Raw genomic sequence first — 15,507 nt, forward strand, 5'->3', positions numbered from 1 at the left:
TCAATACACATTTCTTATAGTATTTCTTAAAATCTGCATTAAAAAAATGAAATGGGGAACAAAGAAGATATATTAAATAAGTGGCTGATTGGATTGAGTGGCTGCTGTTAAATATGGTCCAAGTCAATCGCGTAGAAGCCAACCTTGAGCCTTCCTCAACAATTACTATATGAGAAAAACAAAAGAGAAAAAAGAGAAAGGGATAACTTTGGAATTTTTGATACATTATTCTTTATTGAGATGGAAAATATTTCCATACTAGTATATGCAGTCGTATATATTCATGGTTGTGTGGACAACTCTTTACACACACATAAACACAAGAAGTAAAAAAGAGAACACAACATACATAAAATGAGTGAGAAAGAGAATGAGAGAGAAGATAAGGAGGAGAGAGAGATGTTTGTTCATTGGAACCACGAGCATCCGCTTGCTCCGGTGGATATTCAGAGAAGCATACGTGTTTGTGATGGTTGCCTAAAGCCTTTTGGAAGGGGAGAGAAATGCTATGGATGCAGCCAGGAATGCGGGTATGATGTCCTCCTACATGAAGAATGTGCAGAGGCGCCAAGGAAGATCACACACGCAATGCACCCTCAACACACACTCACTCAACAATATTCCCCCGTGGAATGGCAAACGCGCTGCTCTGTCTGCCAAGGGTATGTTGCATGCATCTCCTATGGATGTACGAGTGTGGAATGCATGTTTGTGATGCATATCAGTTGCGCTGGGGGCAGCGACATGATGTATGAAGCCGAAGATGGTGAGGGCAGCATCATACATCATGCGAGCCACCCCAAGCACAAATTGGAGTTGTTGAGGAGAAGGTGTTCGTTCAAGTGCGATGCTTGCGGAACCACACACGCCATAGGGAGTTCATGTTCATCCTACACATGCACCGATGATGCATGCGAGTATTGGATCCATGAGAGATGCGCTTCATTGCCTCACACCATTCAAAGGGAAGATCACAATCACTCCCTCTCTCTCGCTTTCCATGTCCCGCTTCAATATCTCGTATACAACTACCGTTGTGATGTCTGCAGTAAAAGATTAATATCCAAATTTTGGATATATCATTGTGAGCTTTGCAGCTATGCTGTCCATATCACCTGCGCCTTCACCAAATCTCTCCCCGACTCTAAATATAATCCATATCTTAAAAGCGATTCGTGATACAAAACTTACATAGTAGTTTTAGTTCTCTCTTTACAACACTTTTTTGGCATAAACTTTATTCTTAATTATCTTCCTTTAATAATTTTTCATTTAACATTTAAACATCAATTTCTTATGTTACATATTGAAATGTGTGTTTTTGTTGCATGTAGAGAGCAAGGGATTATGAAGTTTCCAATAAGTGATGTGGGAGAGGACCTAATTAGAGCTTTTGTAAGGAGGCAAGAAGGAGATACACATACACATATGCATACACCCATTCCTCATCGTGATGTTGCTTATCAGTTCCACAATAACAAACTGACATTAGTCTCATCAGCATCATTCCATGGAGAAAATGAAGAAGAAGACGATAATGATGATGAGGAAGACTACTCTTGTAGAAAATCGGAAATAATATGTGATGGGTGTATTACTCCGATACTTCTGAAACAAACATCATCATCATCATCATCTTCGAGTAGTAGTAGTAGTAAAGATAACTACTACTACTACATGAGATGTAGCATAAGATCATGCAAATACTATCTTCATTTAGCATGCTTCCAATTGCCACCTCAGCTTTCTTCTCTTCCTCACCTCCACAAACAAGATCACAGACTTGTCCTTCAATCTTGTGACAAACTTAAACCATGGGAGTCTTCATCTTGCAGCGTCTGCGAAATAGATACAAATGGTTTGTATTATGCCTGTACAAAATGCAATGGCTTCAAAGTAGATATAAAGTGCGCTTCAATGCCGGACACTATGTATCACGCAGCTCACCCTTCACACCCCCTCAACCTTCTCTCCCAACACGATACTCTTATACGAGCTTTCGATACATGCGATGCCTGGGGTGCTAATAATAGCTATGCATGCGACGCCTCTGATTTCATCGTGCACTTTCAATGCGCAGTGCTGCCCGGATCAACCCTCAGTCGTAGATGGGACAAGCACCACCCACTGCTTTTGACACATGACGCCACTATAAACCGCCCCGGTGATTTCTACTGCAATCAATGCGAGCAAGAAATGAATCCAAAGAGTTGGATGTATCACTGCCGCGGCTGCGCTATATCCTTCCATCCGGACTGCCTCAAAACTACATCCGGCCGGTTTAGAAACATCAAGTTTGGTAAAAAATATGTCATCGCCGGAGCTCACAACCACACGCTCACCTATCAAATTCTCACTACAAAATGCCGTTGCAACGTCTGTGGTCGGAATTGGCATGAATTGCCTGGATTTTACTGTGCATCTTGCATCTTCTTCATTTGTTTCCAGAATTGCGCTAGAAAAATGATCGGAGATGGCAACATTGAGGCCGTCGATTGATTCTTCTAGACTTGTGTATTTGTTATTTTTAATTTAATAGTATTAATGATGGTAGCTTGCTTTTTTAGAATGCAGTTGCTGATTGATAAAAAACACAAACTGTACATCATTGCTCATATTTTACTAATAAATTGTGTTATAGTAGTATTAATTTAGGGAAAAAAACCGTATGAATAATTACTTGTAGTATACTATATGATGCACCCTCCGCCCCACATAAAATGTCACACTTCGTGATACGGCACGGAATTTCAAGAGGTTTTATTTTGTGTGGCAGGTGGAAAAAGAAAATATCAATATTTATATTATTGTGAGATAATTTTTTTCTAAAAGTAGAAATTTGATATCTTTAGTGAGCAAAATTAAAAAATAAAATGAGAAATTTTTTATGGGACGAAGGGAGTACATTAATTAGTACTCCCTCCGTCCCATTGAAGATGATTCACTTTCCTTTTTAGTTTATCCCAACTAAAATGACCCATTACTTAAAATGGAAACACCTTTATCTCTACTTTATTCCCTCTCTCTTACTTTACTCTCTCCTCTCAACACACAAAATAAATTTGCATAAAATCCCGTGCCGCCCAAGAAAGGGGTCATCTTCCTTGGGACGGAGGGAGTACGTCCTTAATTGAAAATTTGATTACTATGTCTTTTGCAGTTCTCACAATTTTTGTATTTATGTTATGCTCTTCTCTTTCAATTCGGATCAAAGATTTTTAGCGATTCTTACTACTATAAAAAGTCATGAGAGTTGGATAAGTTTTTCACGGCTCATAGTATTTTGTTATGAAGGAAAGAAAGACATCCATGCATGTTCTTTAAGGGTTCAAAAACAAAAGAAGACCTTACATGCACGAAAAGTTGATAAGTTTTGCCATTTTGCTCCGTCTGCAAAAATTAGACTAAGTTCAAAAAAGAAAGTTTTCAACCACTACTAACCTTGCACAACATTCTAAATATGGACCCCACAATCCACTGACACTCATTTCACTACCTTTTCCCGCCCTATCCTTACTTTTCCTATCTCTCTTTTACTTCACCAATTATATATTAAAACCCGTGTATTCACAATCTTGTCTATTTTTTGAGCACGGAAGGAGTATAAATCATTTTTCAGGGGCTAAATTTGAAATACTTCCTTCGTCCCACTTAAGATGACATGTTTTTTTTAGTTTGTCCTAACTAAGATGACATATATTCTTTTTTGAAAACTTTCTCTTTCCAGTTAATACATTCAACCAACTTTTCTCACTCCTATTAAAATTTTCATCTTTCTCTCTCCATTTTAATACTTACATCCACTTTTTCTCTTTCCAATTAAAATTCCGTGCCGGTCAAGAAATGTGTCATTTTAACCGGGATTTCAAATGAATTAGACTTTCATAGGCCTATGAGGATCACAACTTAATACAATCAAATAATCTCCTTTTTTTCATATATGTCATGTCTAGGTCTTTTCCTTTTTGCACATTTTGTCTTTTATCTTTTGTTTTTCCCTTTTTTTCGTTTGAATTCAGCTCAAAGCTTAAAGCTATCATTTTTTTATTTGAGTTGGTAGTTAAATTTACATGTTGATAAAATTATGTTTTATAATGATAATTTTAATATATAAAATCAAGTTATACATTATACAATATTGTATGTTCAGCAGAATATTTTAAGCTATCACTGCTCATATTTTATAGGAGTAGTATAATTTTAAGCTATCACTGCTCACTCCTATTAAAATTTTCATCTTTCTCTCTCTATTTTAATACTTACATCCACTTTTAATTTCTCTTTCCAATTAAAATCCTGTGCCGATTAAGAAATGTGTCATTTTAGCCGGGATTTCAAATGAATTAGACTTTCATAGGCCTATGATGATCACAACTTAATACAATCAAATAATCTCCTTTTTTTCATATGTCATGTCTAGGTGTTTTCCTTTTTGCACATTTTGTCTTTTATCTTTTTGTTTTTCCCTTTTTTTCGTTTGAATTCAGCTCAAAGCTTAAAGCATCATTTTTTTTATTTGAGTTGGTAGTTAAATTTACATGTTGATAAAATTATGTTTTATAATGATAATTTTAATATATAAAATCAAGTTATACATTATACAATATTGTATGTTCAGCAGAATATTTTAAGCTATCACTGCTCATATTTTATAGGAGTAGTATATTTTATTATAGTATATTAATTTTAGGAAAAAAGTTCGTATGATCAACTTGTGGTACACTGTATGACCTGAATTTGAAAAAATAAAATAAAATTATACTCCTATTATTTGAAGTTGCATACTCTAGCTAGCAGTGATGCAGAAACGTACGGAGAAGGACTAAATTGGTAGAATAAAGAACCCAACTAATTGAGAACTTCAGATTATAAAACTCAATGTAAAATTAATATTCAAAAGTTTGTCTTGTAAGATAAACAATAAAACTTTTATATAGGTAAAGGGAAATCCTAAATTTATGTAAAATAAAACTAAAAGGAAAATAACTAAAAGGAAAATAGACAAAATAGGAAAACTTAATTTGGTAGGGGAAAAACAATTACTCCAAATATTTTTCCATCTATTAATTCTATTAACTAGGAAATAAAAAAAAAAACTAAAATATAATTTGCTGCCTCCAAGTCTTATCTTCTATACTGCATCATACTCTCCCTCCCTGAGATTTCGGAAAAAGGGATTAAGTTCGCTGACTTTTCGAAATTTGGGATTAAATTCGCTGACCTTTCAGAATATGAGTACGAGTCATGCGGATTTTTTAGAATAAGAAATTTTTGTTTCTTTTTTTTTTTATCATGTTTTCTCTTCTTATTTTTATTATTCATCTCCCAATATTTTTAATTGACTAAATTATCCCCTCAAAATTGAACCCAAATTTTGAAAAAAATAGGAGAGATAATTCGATTGAAATATCGTAGACTTTGTTGTTGCAGTAGACTGTAGATCCACTAGAAAGTAAAGTAAATTATATCCAATTGTTCGAGCTAATTTTATTCCCAAAATGCCGTAGAACGATTGCTTATTTGAAATTGGAATTATACTTTGGTAGCCATGTTATATTTTCTAGGGCAAGATGATGATTTGCAGATAAAGATATGCAATGGCAAGACCATATAAGTAAGGTCATCTGCAAGGTTTCTATACTTTGGGAAACAACAAGAACCATTATGTGGAGGATCTACTGCAACAACAAAATCAAGGGAAATTTCAATCCCTCCTTGGAGAATGATCTCGTCTGTTTTTAAGAATTTGGTTTCAATTTTAAGGGGATAATTTGGTCAATTGATAAATGTTTTGGGGATGGATAATAATAGAAAATAGGATTTAAAGCAAAAATCCTTTATTCTGGAAATTTCGCATGCCCCGATCCCATATTCTGAAAGGTCAGCGAATTTAATCCCAAATTTAGAAAGGTGAACAAAATTAATCTTTTTTTCCGAAATCTCTTCCCCTTGAAAAAGACTCGTCCTCGAGTATGTATTATTGAAATAACATCTTAATCCAATCAAAATTTCTCCAACCACATCAATCATCAAGGGAGCCGCGGCCCTACCCCCGCCGTGTCCACGCCGACTAGTCGGCCCACGCCCATCCACCCCCCTCCCGCCGTCGTCGCGGCCCTCGGTTTCCACCCCTATTGGGAGCCGCGACCCAACCGTGTCCTCAGACGGGAGCCGCGACTCCCTATTGTGGACACTCTTAATGCTCGGACCAAAAAATCACAAGTTCAAGTCCACCGTGGCATGACAACCTTTAAAAATTGATGATTATTTGCCAACCAAAAATGTATTTGTACATTGTGTACATTTATATTTCTGCACGAGTATAGTAAATGACTTATTTATTTTCTATCGCGTTATATTTTTTTAGTGTACAGTGTCGTGCAATATGGAGAATAAATGTTTCGTTGAAAAATAAACTTGATTTGAGTCCGAGAGATGAATTTTGACGGACTGAAAAAAGAAATTTTGAAATGGTAAAATATGTTTTAATGAAAGGCCAACGTATGAAACATTGATCCAAAAATTGTAGAAACTCTAACTAAATTAGTAGAAACACCTAAGAAAAAATATGTAGATGTTTTGTTGAAATTTAACTAGCTATTAATTGTCGTTGGATCAAATAATTGTTGTTAAGGTCTCGATCATTGGTTCGAAACTATTCTAACTATAAAATGAATTCATTTATATTTGAATCGTTCTGATATTAATTAAAGAACATAAGATATTATGAATTTTATTTCAAGATAAATTATCCATTTTATTATGAATTCTATATGTTTAAAAAACTATAGTTCGAGAAAGAATTGCAGTTTTCATGTTCTTATTTTCAAGATCGATCATTGAAATTGTAAAGTGTCTATATTTTATGCATGATTGAGTCTCATGACGTATTATATAAATGGTGGAAATAGGTTGATAAAAAATAGAAAATTGAATAATTGATGACGATAGAAACATATATGAATTGATTTGATTGAAAGGTTAAGCAGGAAGACTTAAGATCTTATGCACATAATTGTGCGTTAGCGAGCCTATAATTTATAGAGGGGACAACTAGGTTTGTGTTAAAATGACAACCCCTCTTAAAGTGACACTGTGACATTGACTCGATTTATTTTAAACACGAGAATTACCCGCAAGTGTACGGGGCTAGTGTAGCAATAAACAAGTACGAGTATCGTATCCACGGAAACAAATTGTGCAACTCAAGTACCACGAACCGATTTTGACTACTATCTAGAGAATCCGGAAAGGTTGGTTTTGATTTTGAAAAACAAATAAATATAAACAAGCTAAAAGCACGCAACAAAAAGAAGTTTCAAATAAGAGAACACGGTAGAGCTTTGGATCCAACTACAACGAACACGATGCGAACAATTCAACAACTTTGATTACCCAATTAAAGTCTCTAGGATTACTAAGAAAGCCGCTAGTCTAGACTAAGCCCTCTCTCGAGTGCACTTAACCAGTTGATTAATCATTAATATTGAAGTCTCCTTCTAATACGTCACGATTAACTCCTTAAAACAAAAGGCTCAAGCCCTCACTCTAGAAATCCTTCTCTCGAATGCAAATTATCTAGGTGTTGTTCATTTTTTTATCAATCCTAATTAGGTATCTCTCGATTACTCACAACTAGGTCAACAAACCCAATTGATAGCTAAACAATTGAATTGAAAAAGCACAAGAACGATACAAAGGAATCACAAGAGCAAAGGTATTCAAAAGTCCTTGAATTAATCAAAAGTGTTCATTGTAGTCTTCACTAAAACTCTACAAAAGATTTAGCTACTCATATTCAATGCAAATTCACAAGAGAAATCCATAGAAAGTGAATTGAACATAGGAAAACTAATAGAGATACTCTCAAAGGTGAATTGAATGGGCAAATCATCTTCGTCTTCAAACTTGTTGATGAATCGGACTCTTTGTCGCTTCAATCTGCTCTCAAATGTGGAAACTGCTTCTAGGGCGTGTGGAAAGTGTGCTGGAGTCGAACCCTAGGTCCTATTTATACTCGGGGTGAAAAATAGAAGAAAATCAGCATACGAGTAAATCGCACGGCCGGACGATTTTAAGTAACAAAACGGCCGACCGGGCGTTGTTCTTATGTCGTGAGTTAGCGCAAAACGCCCGACCCGAATGGAAAACGTCCGGGGACAGTGGGAATGTCCGGTCTGGAGGCACAAACGCCCGGTCTTCTGAGTAGAAACACCCGGCCTGCTGTTTCGATACCATTTTCGTCCGTTTCCACCTGTTGTGACTACAAAAACTCGACAAACTCATCAAAACACTAAAGTAGGGGATCATAGATGAAAACTCAAGTGATGTGTTACAAAACACTGAAATATGCACTCTTAAACATCCTAAACACTTGTTAAACTACGAGTTTATCAGACACCACTTATATATCAATATTATAAATGCTACACAGCAATATTCAATACGCTAGACAACAATCTAGATTGTTGTTTAGCGTGATGGATATTGATGTCCAAGAAAAATTGTTGTATAGTGTACAACATATTGTTGGCCGTCTTTTTTAACTTCTTTTTTTTTGCCACGTGGCAGCTTATTATTCGTCCACGTGTACAAATAATTGGTTAGGAATTGTGGTATGGTGTTATTTTAAGAGGTAATGGCACCCTAACATGCCCCAGGACAACTAACATTAAGAATTATGATCAAAACCTTCTTAGATTAAAAAAAATGCAGAAATAGATATGGTGATTATATCAGCAAAATGAAAAAGAAAAACAAGAAATCAGCCTACTTCACTGAGGCCTTATGGAATGATAATTGTAAAGCGTGGAATACGGCCAAGCATAATAAAGACTTCCAAAAGATGCTCGAAAAATTGCAAACAGGGCTTTTGGCACACATGCTAATGGATGTGTTGCATCTTATGTGATGGTAAAAAAAAATGATAAGAATTTTATTTTCCAGTTTAACTTGTTTACATTTTTAATTATTGTTAAATTTTATTAAAATCGTTTGCAGGCTAAAGAGAATATGGGAAATTCCCTCGGGATCTCTTTTTCAAGACTCACACACTAAAGGATTCACATGAGATGTGTTTGCAACACACGAAAGAAATTGAGGTAATTTCCTTTCACGTTTTCGTATCCAAAGTGAGAGTTTATGAGGTAATTCAAATTAGCATGCTTCTATGTCTCTATGTAGTATGTTTTTATGTATTTGCCTAACTTTTGGTTTACTGTATTATTAAGCTATGGTTGTTTCAATGATTTTATTGACATTTTAAAATCTATTAGCTTTATTATCTATTGTTAAGTGCTTTCTATTGTACGTATGTATGTTTGTTTGAAGAAGAAGATTTTTTAGCAAGGACGGAAGAGTTATATGCTAATATTGTGGTAGAACTGATTATGATCCAATCTTTCTCGACCTTTTTGGGAGAGTGATAAAAAAGGAAACAGGTTCCTGGAGCTGGACAGACAACGAGTACCGCCATTGCAGTCGGAAATCGAAGAATTGCGGGAGCTGGTGAAGGTCCTTAGTCAACAAGTTCAGGATTCGAGAAGAAGTTAATAGATTTACGTGTGTTTGGTTTGACATTAAGGAGCAGTTAGTGGCTCATCCGTTTCCTTTTATAACGTTTGGTTCGCCATGAACAGTTTGTGGAAGGGCACGGTTATGGGTTGTGGCTCGCCTATTAAATGCTTCTTTCGGTAGTTATGACTAAATTAAAGTTTAAAACAATACTTCCTCTGTCTCTATTAATTTGCACCGTTTGACTCTGATACGATCCCACATCAGTTTCACACGAAAGTGTGGAATAACATATAATAGAGAGTCAACCATTTACCTGACCATGGTTTTGGGTTAAGTTACGGCTTCCTATCTTATATGCCTATCAATTTGGTGCAGTGAACATGGATCCGGAAGTCCTACAGGAAGGGGCTACCCACAGGTGTGACCAAAGGGGTGCCACCGAAAAATGTGGGCCTGAAGGAAAAGGGCAACAAAGGAGACGGTGGGCCCGTGGCTTTGAGTTTGCCACCCGACGTGTGCCGTCCGTGGACGTCTGATTTAAAAGAGGGATGGATTGATACGACCCCACATCGGTTTCACATGAAAGTGTGGAATAGCGTATAATAGGGAGTCAACCCTTTACCTTTGACCATGTTTTAAGGTTAAGTTAGGGCTTCCTATCTTATATGTTTATCAGACTCGGCATGAGTTTTTAAAAATATAGTGGAAAATGAGTGTAAAAAGTTAGTGAAGTGTGGATACTACTTTTATATTTTAATTTTATAATAAAATGTAAGTCAAATGAATTAGTTGAATGTTCATTAACAAAAAGTAGTAAAAAGTAAGTGTGCCAATTAATTGAGGATGGACGAAAAAGAAAATTGGTGTCAATTAATGGGGACGGACGAAAAAGGTAATTGGTGTCAATTAACGGGGGACGGAAGGAGTATTAGTGTGCCAATTAATTGAGGATGGACGAAAAAGGAAATTGGTGTCAATTAATGGGGGATGGATGAAAAAGGTAATTGGTGTCGGGGGATGGAAGGAGTATTTTTTTTCTATGTAAATTTGAATTTTATTATTCTTTTGAATTATTTTATAAATTATTAAAATATAAATCCTAATATTAATTTGAAAAGAAATATTTAAAATATTAGAGAATTAGAAGTGCTCGCAAAAATAGGGCAGAAAATTGAACTATTTGCTACCACAGCATAATGCTCGAAGGTGGTTAAATTATGTGACCACATTGATCAAATTTTGCGAGCAAAAAGGAGCTCGAAGTCCCTAGTACTACTATTTGATTTTGTGAGCACATGTGTGTGATAGGAATCTAAATTTTTATTTTATTTCAAAAAAGAGCTGATAATATTTGTATATTTATTTAGCTTATTTTATTTTTTATTCTCCGTCTCACAATAAAAGTTATATTCGGTATAGGCAAAAAAATGTTAAAAATAGTGGGCTGGAAAAGTTAGTGGAATATGAGATCCATTTTTTTATATTGATTTGATAATAAAATGTGAGTGAAGTGAGTTATTGGAATGTGAAACCTACTTACCATTTATGATAAAAAAAAATGAAATGTGACTCTGATTGTGAGACGGTCCGAAATGACAAAATTTGACTTTTATTGTAGGATGGAGAGAGTGTTATTTAGTTGTTATGATTTGATTTATTTTCCCTTGTGGTTAGGATTTGATTAACTTTTCTAGTTTACCGGAGTTTGTACCACATATTATAAATGTATGTGGAGTCTTTTATTATTATTAGATAGAATGAAGAATTAAAATATTAATCACATTCATGAAGAATTAAAATATTAATCACATTCTCTCCCGGCATGAAACGCCTCCTAACACTTCAACTAGGGTTATTCTCTTTCTCTCTACAAATTTACTCAAATAATTCTTCCGATAGGTAAAATACCCTATCGTCTTTTGCTCACAATTATTTGCAACGAGGTGAATGGTGAGCACCAAGTGTGCTTGCAAAGTGCCTGAAAAACACCTCCTCTGCAAACACATTTGGTTATTTTCGAGGACTTTGATACTTGCAAAACACCTTTTTTTTGTAGTGACGTATTTTAATATAAAATTAATAGAATAAATAAGAGATAAAAAGAATAAAATGATGAGACTCATGGCATAAAAGAAAAATATTTTTGAAAATTAAAAATAAAATTTAGTGCTCTCTCTGTTCCAATTAAAGTTGAGACATAACTTTTGGGCATAGAGATTAAAAAATTGTGTTGAAAAGTAGGAGAGAAGAATAAAGTAAGAAAGATAAAAAGAGAGTAAAGTAGATAGTGGAATAAAGTAATAGTGGCGAATGTTTTGTTTTTTTTTTATTAAAAAAAGAAATAACTCAATTTAGTTGGGATATTTTAAAAATGAATACAACTCAATTTAGTTGATACGGAGGGAGTAGGATGAACCAAAAGTCAAAACATCAAAAGAAAACTAATGTTTAAGGACACGCGGCCATAAAATTTTCACTCGTCAATCATAAATCTATAGTGAAGGAAGTCTCAGGAGTAGCAATTTTTGCTCCATCTAAATTCGGTTGCTCAAGAAAATGGGTTCTTGCGTTTAATTCAATCTTTCTTAAATTATCCACAAAACAGAAAATAGGAAAAGCAGAGAATCCCCAAAATACTCAATTTTAACATTAAAAAAATATCCAATCTCATTAAAATCCTTGTGCCACGTGGCAGAAACCCATTCACAGTCGTAAATTTCGTTGGCCCCTTACCTTTGAGAAGAAAAACTATAGAAAAAGCAAACCAATAATCTGCAGAGGAAGAGAGAGAGTGTGGAGACATGGCAGGGATAACATTTTGTCACCACTTAGCCTTCTCCTCTCAGAGGTAATACACTATTTCCATTTCAATTCTTTAATCAACCAAATCATTCTGTACAATTCTATCTCTGCAATGCTTAATATCATATTTTAGTCCAAGTTTTTGATGTGTAATTTTCAGATCTTGAAGATATGTCTACTTTGCTAATTAACTCTATAAGTAGATTTTCACAGTAACACTAATACAAGTTGTGAGTGATCAAGAAATGAACTTTGCTACTTACTCATATGGTTAATTAATTAACAAACTAGGAATGTGGTTTCAGCAACTTGAGTCCATCTTGGTTGATCACCGGAGCGACAAAGAGGCCACAACTGCATATTAAAAGATTGGTGACTAAGGCCGAAGTGAGCTTCGTCGACTCTGATGAGGCGAAGAAGCTGATAGCGGTCGAGGGCTACGCAGTTATAGACGTTCGCGACAAAACTCAGTTTGAGAGAGCACATATAAAGAACTGCTATCACGTCCCATTGTTCATTCTGAACAACGACAACGATTTAGGCATGTTATATTATTATAACGAGTAAAGGTCAATTTTGGCACAAAACATATAACCAAAATACGAATTTGGTCCAAAACATCTTGTCAGAGAGGTCCTTTTTTATGGTTCCGTAAAAAACTAACAGTCATGCCACCGTGCAATTAGCGTTGACCGTTAGTTTTTTTACGGAACTGTCAAAAAAAGGACTACTTCGTCGACATTTTCATTTGTTATGGATCTATTTTTCAAAAAGTGAATGTTTTGGATCAAATTCGTATTTTTGTCATATGTTTAGGACCAAAATTGACCTTTTTACTCTTATTATAACTAACTCACTCATGTTAATGCTGTTTGTTTTGCAGTTGATAACTAGTTTTTGTGTGTATGTATAAAATCGCAGGAACGATAATAAAGAGAACCGTGCACAACAATTTCTCGGGCTTGTTTTTCGGGTTGCCTTTCACCAAGCCTAATCCGGAATTCGTTGAATCTGTCAAGAACCAGTTTTCATCTGAGAGTAGCAAGCTGCTGCTTGTTTGTCAAGAGGGGCTCAGGTATCATTTACTGAGAATTTAGATCCTTGTAATGTTGTAATATCATTAATGTAGATCTTCGACTGGGACGAAAATTGAAGGTCTGCTGCTGCTGCCTACAAATTGGAGGAAGCCGGTTATCAGAATATAGCGTGCATATCATCCGGGCTACAATCTGTAAAACCTGGTGATCAATCCTCTCCTGTTTTTATGGTGTGTGAGTAAATATATGTAAAGGCAAAGGGGTAATAGATACCGTGGCTGCAGGTACATTCGATGCCATTGGTTCAACGGAGCTGCAAGATGCGGGGAAGGCTGGTCTGATTCAAGTTCAAGGCAAAATCTCAGCAGTGCTGGGGACTGTTCTCATCTGTGAGTAACGTTAAATTCTCATGTAATATCTCGTGTTTTATGCTGCATTTGTTTGTTTTTTTTGAACGGTTGGTTGGTCGTTGGCTAGGTGCGTTTCTGTTCATTACATTCTTCCCTGACCAAGCAGAGAAGCTGTTCCAGCTCGCCCCGACAAGCTAAAAGCTCGAGTAATTCGGTAGAACTTAGATTTTGCACCTGAGAAGTTGAAATATTTGAACACAAGAAGGAAATAGATTATTTGGTGTAATTATCCAATCAGAAATGAATTGATTATCATTGTCACAGTTGTGTCACAGGACAAAAGGCTTCATACCATAATTAGGTACAGAACATGAATTACTTAGAACTACATTTTCCAACACCAATCAAATGTACATTCTCCAATGTTTTGTATAAGAAAGTGGGGAGCAACCAAAAAACAAAGCTCAGTACACTAATGTTTTACAAAGAACTCAGCAGGAACTGCACCATCAGTAACTAGTTGACATTTGGGTTGGGCCTTTTCTCGCGGGTGTATACATAATTCCCTTTTCTCGACACCTAATACTTCAAGAATGGCAGACATGGCTGATGAAGCGCTCCTCCCTGTACGTGTTTTGAATTCCTTTTGGTCACAGTTCAGACAAAATTTCTTCCAAGCATAGGCCTCATTTAAGTTTGAAGAAAACAGGAATAATAGACAAAGAGGCGATGACATCTTCGAACGACATAGAACGCAGAGAAGATGTGCTATCGAAATATGTTTCCACCAATTAACTAGGGAGTTGGAGTCTTATAAACCAATGCACTATGCCTGAAATATACATCACTTGATCATTTTGATGTTTCTTCATCTTCCATCTTCTTAAGCTCCTCAATATCCATTTTAGCTTCTTTTGATAAAAACAGAAACAACAAAGAAGAAAATAACAGTCAGTCAGAATATATAATTGCTATTTTCAAAAATCAAGACAACCAATGTAACAGAAGATGATAAAGCACAAATATAACAAGAACAACTCAACGAAATCAGGTGAATTGCAGTAGTTCAGTTCATTCTTCTTGACTGTAATTCCATCCATCAATACATACATCATTATCTTCTTCCATCGAATTTAGACATTTTCATTCAGGAATACAATAACTCAAAGAGAAATTAATAGTACTCCCTCCGTCCCAGCTAAGATGACACATTGCTTAGCCGGCACGGGATTTTAGGAGTTATTAGTTAAAGTGTTTAATTGGAGAGAGAGAAGGTGGGTGGAAGTATTAAAGTAGAGAGATAAAGAAAGATGAATATTTTAATAGGAGTGAGAAAAAGTGGTTGAGTGTATTAATTGGAGAGAGAAAGTTACCAAAAAAGGAAATGTGTCATCTTAGTTGGGACATACTAAAAAGGAAAACATGTCATCTTAAATGGGACGAAGGGAGTAGTATAAAGAAACTCAAAAACATCACCAAAGAGTAATGACTAATCACAATCACAGTTTGCAAATGTTCTCAAAATCTGGAATTGAAATAAAAAGTTCCCCTCCTAATATCTAAAGCACCTCATAGTTTCCATAATCTGATCAAAGGTTTTCACCACGCTGCCGGTAAAACGGATATTCATGGATTTTGAATTAAATCACTACTTTATTAGTTAAATATGTAAATATTAAATAAGTATATTTTGATCCTTAACATATACCCCTTCCGTCCCGCTTTAGCAGTCTCTATCACTTTTGAGCACTTGTTTTGTAAAAATGATATAAATAGTTAAAGTGGAAAAATGGTAAAGTAAG

The 15,507-nt window shown here is 35.3% G+C and overlaps 2 protein-coding genes across 2 annotated transcripts; both read left to right on the plus strand.

Annotated features, from left to right (window-relative positions):
- The first annotated feature begins 326 nt into the window (after positions 1-326).
- LOC125191228 (uncharacterized) lies at positions 327-2,618 on the plus strand. The gene is made up of 2 exons (XM_089058643.1): positions 327-1,175; positions 1,335-2,618. The coding sequence occupies exons 1-2, from the start codon at positions 355-357 to the stop codon at positions 2,497-2,499; spliced, it is 1,986 nt and encodes a 661-aa protein (XP_088914769.1). The 5' UTR covers positions 327-354; the 3' UTR covers positions 2,500-2,618.
- A 9,601-nt stretch (positions 2,619-12,219) lies between these two features.
- Positions 12,220-14,026, plus strand: LOC125187524 (Rhodanese/Cell cycle control phosphatase superfamily protein). The gene is made up of 6 exons (XM_048084130.2): positions 12,220-12,364; positions 12,624-12,859; positions 13,240-13,393; positions 13,474-13,559; positions 13,640-13,744; positions 13,833-14,026. Exons 1-6 carry the CDS (start codon positions 12,318-12,320, stop codon positions 13,901-13,903), a joined length of 699 nt encoding a protein of 232 aa, XP_047940087.1. The 5' UTR covers positions 12,220-12,317; the 3' UTR covers positions 13,904-14,026.
- The last annotated feature ends 1,481 nt before the right edge of the window (positions 14,027-15,507 follow it).

The sequence above is a fragment of the Salvia hispanica genome, chromosome 5, assembly GCF_029641045.1.
Source record: "Salvia hispanica isolate PSC_SH4W2 chromosome 5, Shi_PSC_v1, whole genome shotgun sequence".
Classification (NCBI taxonomy): Eukaryota; Viridiplantae; Streptophyta; class Magnoliopsida; order Lamiales; family Lamiaceae; genus Salvia; species Salvia hispanica.